We start from the raw sequence: 9,612 nt of genomic DNA, 5'->3' as shown, positions 1-9,612 counted from the left end.
ACCCGCCACCCAGAAGGAGGATGCCTTCAAGGTGGGGGGGTCCCCGAAGAGCATTGTAAAAATTCCCCGACCAGGCTCTCCCACTGTTGGACTTTTGGAGAGGCCTAGCACTCGAGGGCAAGGACCAGAACCTGCACCACAGGGACATGGACATCCCCCAGGCTCAGATGTGATGGGATCTTCGGCTCACGGTCTTGCTAGAGAACTCAGGGATCCCTCTCCCTGTGTGGAGAGAGGGCCCAGGAAGCCAGCACCCAAGGAACAGCTCTCAGCTCTCCTAAAGTCTGTTTTAACTTATTCCTAAAAGCCACACAGGCCATTTTTCAACTTCCACCATTCGGTCCTCAGCTCTGCCTTTTTAACCACCAGAGTCATCCTCACACCATTGTCCTGTAGTCTGTGTTGGGTTGTTTTGAGGCCTCTGAATAGACTCCTCCTGACACTGTTCTGTCTGTTCTCCTAAGCTCTGGTAGACTTAAACCTTACTCATAAGTCAGAGACCTCTTCCACTGTCCACAAATTGTCCTGATGTGATTGCCTTGATGGTGTTGTTTGTTTGGATTGCGTTTTTCTTTTTTACTTTTATGAGGTCTGTGTGATTCTCCGGACTCTGCCTGCTCTGAGTGGCAGTGTTTTGTTAACAATGGCGCTCCTTTGGGGGAAATTAGGGCAGACTCCATGCAGTCGTTTAGTAAAAATAAAAAAGGCCTGACATAGGGTAACCTGATGTTTCTTTTAAAAATTCAAAGAACCTTAAACCTCATGAATCTCCACCCTTGAGAGATGCATTGGAGTCAAATGCATCATTTGGGATTTAAAACTGCCTTGAGTTGTTTTTTTAATGACTTGGGTTTCAGAATAAACATCTGTTGCCTAAAATTCAAATGGTTTTGACATTTTGCATGTTAGGGATAAAACCCAGACACAAACATCGGCAGTATCAGACTGAATGAGAAGAACGTACGATGATGGAAAAGGTTCTGCTCATCTTTGCTGCTTCAGGCAAGTCTTTCATGTGCATATATTTGTCATTATCCTTGTGATTGTCATGTTCCTGCGTGTCTTTGGCAGCTCTGAGTGCGGTTTCCTCACGCCCCGCACGCCGGTACCATGTCATTTACGACCCAAAGAACTGGACTGAAGCTCAGAGTTACTGCAGAGAGAAATTCACTGACCTAGCAACTGTGGACAACATGGATGATGTGAACATCCTGATGAACATGGGACTTCCAACTACCCTGGTAAGGTTAAAGAGCTTCACAAACCTTTGTTTCTAAGGTGTATCTGTCATGGTTACCAAAACCAATGGCCAAAGAAATGTTGTTGGTTTATGTTGTACTATTTTTGATATACAGCTATAGTTTTTATTAATTGATCTTTTTATACTTATTCCCTGTACTGACATTTTAATTATGAGTAGAAACTAGTGGTACAAGTCAGTGTAGGTAATGATGCAAATGGAAACAGGTGAGCTAATAAAGCATTAGAAATGGAGCTCAGAAAAGGAAAAAAAATAAAAAGTTCCAAAGAAAAAAAGGATCAATCAAAAGCATTTGACCCAATTTTTTTTACTAGGCAGTTGAATTGAAGTTTTCTTTTCTGTCTTTTTTTCTTTTTTTCTTTTTGCAAACCTCCCTGCTGTGAATCTTCATTTGTGTGGTTTGAACTAATTGCAGCCAGTCAGGACATAGAAACTCCCCTCATGACCACCTCTTCTTCTAAAATTATGTTGTATAGAGTGTTGAAGCCAGGACCGAAAAAATGTAACCCTTGTGCTATCCTAGGCACTTTAACATAGGGAGTTGGGTCATCTAGACCAGTGTTTTTCAACCTTTTTTGAGCCATGGCTCATTTTAACCTCGACAAAAATCCTGCGGCACACCAGCATCCAAAAAAAAAAAAAAAAAGCAGAAATTCATGGTCTGTATTGATCGACAGCCCCCCCCCCCCCCCGCAATCTCACGTGCATTTTTGTGATAATTGCGGCCGAAAAAGCAGGAAGTTGCGGCTGTTTTTTTCTAAGAGATGAAATTAAAGTTAAATAAGAAAATTTAGAAACTGTTTGTTTGTTGTGGTTTCAATTCAAGACGTTTCACAAGGACAACTCATTGTGCGCTGGGACACTGGCCCTTTAAGCCAATGCATCATGGGAGATGTAGTGTGAAAACTGCCGAAAAATTGCAGAAAGACTCGCGTCTCTGAGCTTCATTGTATTGTCCACTTGTTTCACTGTCTGACACCGGATTCTGTGGAAAGCTACACCGCTAAAGACGAGCTTTAGCTGGTATTTTTGTTAGAACTTAGCGACTTTATCAGCAGAATTAAGAACAAGGAAGTGAAGACTTTAAGCACTTCTGATTGGTCAGACTGATGACATGTGATTAAGCCTTCAAGAATGATTGGCGGAGACAGTTAAAGGGGCGGGACTTTTCCGCAAACTGTCATAGCTGCAGGTAAATCGCTGTACCGTCATTCTTATCAAAATGTCTTTAATAGAATTAAATAAACACAAAGAAAAAAGGTAATTTTAAGATCTTTTATATTCCTAACTCCTCAGTTTTTTATCAGGGCCTGTTTGGATGAACACAGAGCTGATTTCCTGGAGATGGTAATTGCTTTTAGATCAGTTACTGAGGGCAATTTCCCATGGCACACTTGACCATCTCCCACGGCACACTAGTGTGCCGCGGCACACTGGTTGAAAAACACTGATCTAGACCCACTAGACAGTGCTCTGAACCTTTTTTCTTCAATGATTTGTGATCTTCACTGGTGTCCATGGATTACATGAAATCTTTCCACCTTTATCCACCTTTGTCATGGTAGGGAGAACACGTCAATGTAAGGGTGGGGGGTCATCTAAGATAGCACAAGGGGTATACAGGTTCTTTCTGGTAGAATACAATGTAGATTTGTTGTGCGCTCAAATATTGCATGATTGCTCTCTATATTGGGATCCATCCAGCCATCCAAATTATGGATGGCTGGATGGATGGATGGATGGATGGATGGATGGATGGATGGATGGATGGAGGGAACAACTACATGAAAAGAAGAATTAGAAAACATGGAAGGTATACATGTTAAAAAAAACAAGAATAACAAATAAAATGGAACCTCATCCAATTTGCATGCAAAGCAAATGTGTAGTGTTGTTTAAATAGCCGCATTCAAACTCTTTACTGCACCGCCCGCTACTCACTTAGCATCCTGTCTTTCATTTTCTTAAAGAAGCAAGTAAAAAGTGTCCAAGAAGAAAATGAAAGACGGGATGTATTTTCTCTGTAACACATCTGCATTCTGTCTATGTCCTTAAACCTGCTCATCGTTTTCCTGTGCAGCAGCCTTGAGTCCAGCAGACAGCTTGGACCATCTTTAGGTATCTGAAGGTTTCCGTTACATCCACATCCTCTCTTTCTATATCTGACCAGAGCAGAGAGAGGAGAGAACCAGCTGGCAGTTTTTAGTGAGCCAAAGTCCTGTAGAGAACAAAACATAAAAGAATAAACCCTTGTGCTATCCGAGGCACTTTAAACTAAAGCATTGTAGAGACATAAAATAGAATAAAATAAAAAGCATAACACCAATTTCAAACACTGAAGAGACATGAATAGAAAAACAGAAATAGCGGAAATAAAATATAAAACATACAATCAATTTAAAAGATATTCAAACCAGCATAATAACAGGGCTAGTCTCATTCTGAAGTGTTGAGATGGAGGAACAATTCTTTTTTAAAACTCTTCAAGAGGGTGACCTCTCTAATTGTCGTGGCAACTGATTCCATAGTTTAGGAGCCAACAGAGCAAACGCACCATCCCCCCAAAACTTACCTTTGGTTCTGGGAACCATTAACACAAACTGGTCGGCGGAGCATAAGGACTTTAAGGGGGAGAATCTTAAAAGCAGACTGGAGAGGTAAGAAGGTGCCATACCTACCAGGGACTTAAAAGTCAGGACCAGGATTTTCATAAAAAGCAAGTATTCCACTGGCAGCCAGTTTAAACAGACCAAAATCGATGTTATGTGGTCAAACTTATTTAGACCAGCTGCAGTCTGGCTATTGAAGCTTTGGGTAAGCCAGCATAAAAACAGCTGCAATAATTTAGTCTGGACAACACAAAGACACGGACGACAATTTAAAAGTTCGTTTCTGAAAAAAGCATGACCTAATCACAGCGTTTCAGTCACAGTACACTATAAAAGAATTTAAAATACCCTAAATTAGAACTACAATAATCCAGTGGCCCAGGCGGTTGAGCGGTTCGTCCAATGATCGAAGGGTTGGCGGTTCGATTCCCCGCTCCCACCATCCAATGTCGTTGTGTCCTTGGGCAAGACACTTCACCCTCGCTGCCTCCAGTGTGGCTCCACTGGTCTGTGGATGTGCATGAATGCGCCGGTGATGGTCAGAGGGGCCGTAGGCGTGAACTGGCAGCCACGCCTCTGTCAGTCTGCCCCAGGGCAGCTGTGGCTGCAACCGTAGCTTACCATCACCAAGTATGAATGAATAATGGACACAATGTAAGCACTTTGAGCGTCTGGAAAAGCGCAGATAAATCCAATCCATTATTATTATTAACACCAAGATTCCTCCATTTTCTTGACCTGCTGCATCTCTTTTAGTGCTGCTTGAGCCTAAGATGGCCACTGTTGGGTGAAGGCAGGGTACACCCTAAATATTAAGGTGCATTGATACAAAAAAACAGATAAATAGAACATCAATGAGAATGTTTAAATTGCTTCCGTCATGTCAACGTTCCACGTCCATCCCTCTACACCGCAACGCAAGGATTAGGCAGGAGTTCTGTTTCCAGTCCATCTATGCATCAATTTCAGAGCAATGAGAACGGGATAAATACGTACGTCATCAGTGAGAGCAACTTACATTAACCTTACACACATGACAATGGTATGTTCCGTTTTCTTGACATCCCTTGAGGTGGCTCAAGGGAACAGCAAGACTCCAGGTGAGGCACACACCTGGGCTCCCCTGAAGATGCGACTACAAACCTCCACGAGGCCAGACAACCCAAAAACCCACAGCACCCGTACTTGTCGACCCACTACAGGATTAAGGCTAAATTCTTACACATTTTTGGCTTGTAACAAATGTCTGGTCCTTTTTGTATAAAATGCCTCTTTGTCATATTTATGTCGTGCTGTACATAAAGCTGTACAGTCAAATATTATCAGCAACATTTTTGGTAATTTAGCCTGTTTTATGAGGAAATAAACAAGTTACTACATATTTACGTTAGCAAGCTAAATATTTCATTTAAAGTTAAATATTTATTATAACTATATATTTAATTAATTTGGACTTAATAATTAACATTAATATTTAATATACTAATATTTAGTCACAAAGCTTAAATGTTTAGTGTGGAAAATAAATATTTAGATCTAAATATATAATTTGCAAACTGAACATTTTAACCAAATTTTTAGTTAGTAAATGTTACATTTGTAAATGCATGAATTAAAAGGTGAAAAAATGCTTTTGAAATATTGAAAATGAAATGATATTTGCACCCCATACATGCATGCTCTGTGGTTGATCAACATTTTACGTCATGGGATTTTAATCTCGTAGCTTTCAATCTATTTAAATTTACAGAGAATTCCAATCTTTTGCAGAATTTGGGTTCCCTCAAATTTCTGCTGCCACACTCACAACCTTTTGTTCAAATTCCCCTCCTGTCTCTATTTTGTGGGTAATAAACCTGGTCAAACATTATTTACAGAATTAAACTAACTACATTTCAAACTTGTCAAACCACTATTGTTGTGGCACAAATTGTTTGACTCCAAGGTTTAAACAGAGGATACATTGAAATACTGGGACCATGGGGAAAATAAATAAATCCCTTAATCAGGGATTTAATAATGTGACGTCCTTGTTCTTAGGTACCTTGGATTGGCTTATATTATGATGGAGGCACTTGGCAGTGGTCGATGACAGACAAAGATTTCTTCAAACAAGATGGAGCTAACTACAGATACTGGTATCCTGGTGAACCCATCAGTGGCTGGAACAACGTACAGTGTGTGTACATGTATGCCAACGGACTGTGGAACGATGCTCCTTGTGATTGGTTAATAAAACCAATGTGCTCTGATGTGAGAGGTGAGGTTATGCTCAATGAAGAACACCGCTGCTCTTGACCTTAAATATTACTGTCGTTCGGCCTACTTCTGCACCGACAGAGGTGAATTTCTAATTCTCCTGCCTTTCTGAACAAACCTCATCCTAGAAAACAACACAGTTTTTCATATTTTGGTTAAAAAAAGGCTTAATTATAATTAAAAGACCTCTGGGAACCTTTTTTTATGATGGATCAAAATATGACTAAAGTGGGGCTTATAGAAAAGTCAAGGTGAGTAAGGCAGCTGGCCCAGACAGTGTCAGCAAGAGGTTCCGAAAGTACTTTTTATTTCAGCTAGTATGAGAATGAAACCATCATTTCTTCTTCTAATAGATAACTGCAGGAGACGGTCTTGTATATTTCAGGTGTTTGTTCTGATCTGTAGATGTGTGGAGGCCTTTGCTGATAATTAAATTAGACACCATCATTCGTGGAGGAAACAACTGTGTTAGTATAATTTGTATTTTTGAAAAGGCTTGTTATTATTGTATTTACTACAACTAATAAACTATAAAAAAATGTAAATGACAAAAAGAGATTTTTTAAAATAAAATAGACGCATAAACAGTCGATTTCTGCAATGCGTGACAGAACCACATGTTGATTTTTCCCTTTGTTTCTACATCAGAGCAAAACAGAATGCCACACACAATAGCAAGTGTAATTCATTCTTTCTATATGATTTCAGGGTCAAATGTGACATTTGTCCACATCAACACTCTCATGACGTGGCCTGTGGCGCAGAGCTACTGCAGAGAGCATTACACTGATCTGGCTAGTGTGAGAAATTCTGCAGAAAACCGGAAGATCATGGATCTTAAACCTGCAGGAGAAGATGTCTGGATCGGTCTTGCTAAAACTAGCTGGACGTGGTCGAATGGGAGTACGACCACCTTTCAGTACTGGAGTGAGACTGAACCTAATGATCAAACAGCAGCTTGTGTCCTCGTGTTTTTTGGAAACTCTGGAAAATGGGCAGATGCCAGATGTGAACAACTGAGACCATTCATTTGCTATGAGGGTAAGCAATGGTGTTTACACATGCAGGACAAACAGACCTGATAACCCACTGCATTAAAGGTGTTCAGCAGGTACCGGTAGGTTAACGTCAGATCACTACCATTTCCCAGTGAAAATGAGATAGGTGGGCTCCAACGCAGACATGACACAGACTTTGCTGTTGAATTCTAATGCAGCTCAGTGACATAAATTCTCCACTTTCCTCATCTCTTTCCTCCCTTGAAACAAACAATATGTCCTTTAAATTAGCTTTAAACCACTTTTGTCTGTTAACAAATTTTCTAGAGATTTCTTAACATCACGACACGTCTTATCTCCTCAACTGGTACTAACAAACCATTTCGCATCAACCTCTTCTTGTTTTTCCAGCCTCAGTCAGTGCATTTTCTCTAGTTCACCTCTTGCTTTTGAACTGGAATATTTTCACAAGAAACCATCACAAATCTAAAAAGCAAGATTCATTTTAGTCATCTTTGTTTGCCGCTCTTTTGGCTTAAAACTGGTCAATACGACCGGTGTTTATTGAAACTATGACGTGCCAGTGAAACCCTGTTTGTTCAAATTCCAACAAAATAACCAGTTGAGTTTAGGGCTTTCTGTATTTTTAATGTTTATGGACATGTTTGGACTTATTAAAATTCCACAGCACCGATTCTGCTTTGGAGTCTGAGGAGAATTTAAAATGAGACAGTGTTTGGTTTATTGCAGGGGTTGCAAACTACGGCCCGCGGGCTGGATCTGGCCCGCCTCCATGTTTGGCCCGGCCCACTGAACAATATCAGAGACCCGTGTTTTTTATTTTTATCTGGCCACACGATAAAGACCTGTATGGAACGTGACATTTTATTCCCTCCTTCTGCAGTCTGTGCTCCAACCTGAAACCCTCTTAAGTCTCTGTCAAACAGAAAAGAAGACAGTCTTCCCTTTCTACGTCACAGTTTATCTTTTCCTGGTTTAGCTCATTCTTTTAGAGCGTTTATGCTGCTTTTTTTAAACAGTGCATTCTGTTCTGTGTCCTGATTGGCTGAAGACCTTGTCAATCAATCTCCTCCGTGCCGTGTCTCCTGTACAGAAACGCGGAGCTCTTCAGATCTACAGAAATATGTGATCGATCAGATCTTTGTTTTCACTCTAAGATCCTGGAACTAATTTTTATGAAGGTTAGAGAATCTATCTTAGATGACCCCACCCTTCCATTGACGTGTTCTCTCTACCATGACAAAGGTGGATAAAGGTGGAAAGATTTCATGTAATCCATGAACACCAGTGAAGATCACAAATCATTGAAGAAAAAAGGTTCACAGCACTGTCTAGTGGGTCTACATGACCCAACTCCCAATGTCAAAGTGCCTAGGATAGCACAAGGGTTACAGGAAAATAATTATTGTGGCCCTCACAAGAAAATGTTTGGGGACTCCGCTCTAGCATCCATGTGGTGTTGGAAGATTTGTTGTTTTTCATTCTTCCAGTTACTCAAACACCACATGAACGCAGCATTTCTCTAAGTTTTCATGATGTGCAATTGGCTATAAATTGAGAACAAAAGTTTTAACATAAAAACTCTAAAATGCTCTGTTTAAAAATATAATTTTCAATCCAAACATTTTCATCCAGATTCCATGTTATTTCTTTCTCACTCCATGCATCCGCTTGTGGTCTGGCCCTTCTATCCAATTTTAGAACCCTATGTGGCTTGCAGGTCAAAATAATTGCCCCCCCCTCTGGTTTATTAGCTTAACATTATAACAGAAGGAGAACTGAAGCTTGTGTGTTTGCTGCTCTTTTGCTATGCAGACATGCTAAAATTGTTACTAGGAGTCGCCCTGCCGTTTTGAACTGGTTATGATGGTTATAGTCCTTCAACCTTTTAGCTCACTTCTCACCAAAATTTTGATTAGCTTGATAGTAAAGTAAATATGTTCATAGTTGTCCCATGGGTGGGGTCCCTTGTGAAAAAGTTGCATTTCCAGACATGATTTACATCTATGGATTGCAGTGGAACAGTGGTTAGCACTCTCGCCCCACAGCGATAAGCCCCTGGTTCAAATCCCTGCTAGGTTCTTTCTGTGTGGAGTTTGCGTGTTCTGCTGGTTTTTCTGGACATGCGTTGTTGGTTGCTCTAAAGCAGGGGTGTCAAACTCATTTTGGTTCGGGGGCCGCATTCAACCCGTCCGGACCAGTAGCGTAAAGGCAAAATAACAGCTTTGTTTTTTTACTCAATTGGAAAACATGCCTCAACCAACATGGTAGCCTAATCATTTAGGCTACCATGAGGTAGGAGGGAGGGAGTGAGTTACATTAAATATTCCAAGAAACTGTTGGCCTGTTTTGAAATAACAAGCACAATCTATTTTTTTAGAGGTATTTCCGGTTTTCAAACAAACATTGAGGCTGAAAATGGTGGGAAACTCCTCTCTGGATCTGAATGACCCCACTGTGTTTG

At 40.6% G+C, this 9,612-nt stretch overlaps 1 protein-coding gene across 1 annotated transcript in view; it reads left to right on the top strand.

Annotated features, from left to right (window-relative positions):
• The first annotated feature begins 913 nt into the window (after positions 1-913).
• LOC105353659 (lymphocyte antigen 75-like) overlaps positions 914-9,612 on the top strand; it is a 9,636-nt gene continuing 937 nt past the window's right edge. Inside the window, exons 1-4 of the mRNA XM_011472942.3 lie at positions 914-1,241; positions 5,911-6,130; positions 6,838-7,170; positions 9,529-9,612. The exon at positions 9,529-9,612 is cut by the window's right edge and continues 17 nt beyond it. Of these exons, the coding sequence (XP_011471244.1) occupies positions 1,194-1,241; positions 5,911-6,130; positions 6,838-7,170; positions 9,529-9,612 (685 nt within the window). The 5' untranslated portion in view covers positions 914-1,193. The remainder of the gene's footprint in view (positions 1,242-5,910; positions 6,131-6,837; positions 7,171-9,528) is intronic.

The sequence above is a fragment of the Oryzias latipes genome, chromosome 7, assembly GCF_053564925.1.
Source record: "Oryzias latipes strain Hd-rR chromosome 7, Olatipes_Hd-rR_3.1".
Classification (NCBI taxonomy): Eukaryota; Metazoa; Chordata; class Actinopteri; order Beloniformes; family Adrianichthyidae; genus Oryzias; species Oryzias latipes.
This window is presented reverse-complemented; position numbering and strand designations above follow the sequence as displayed.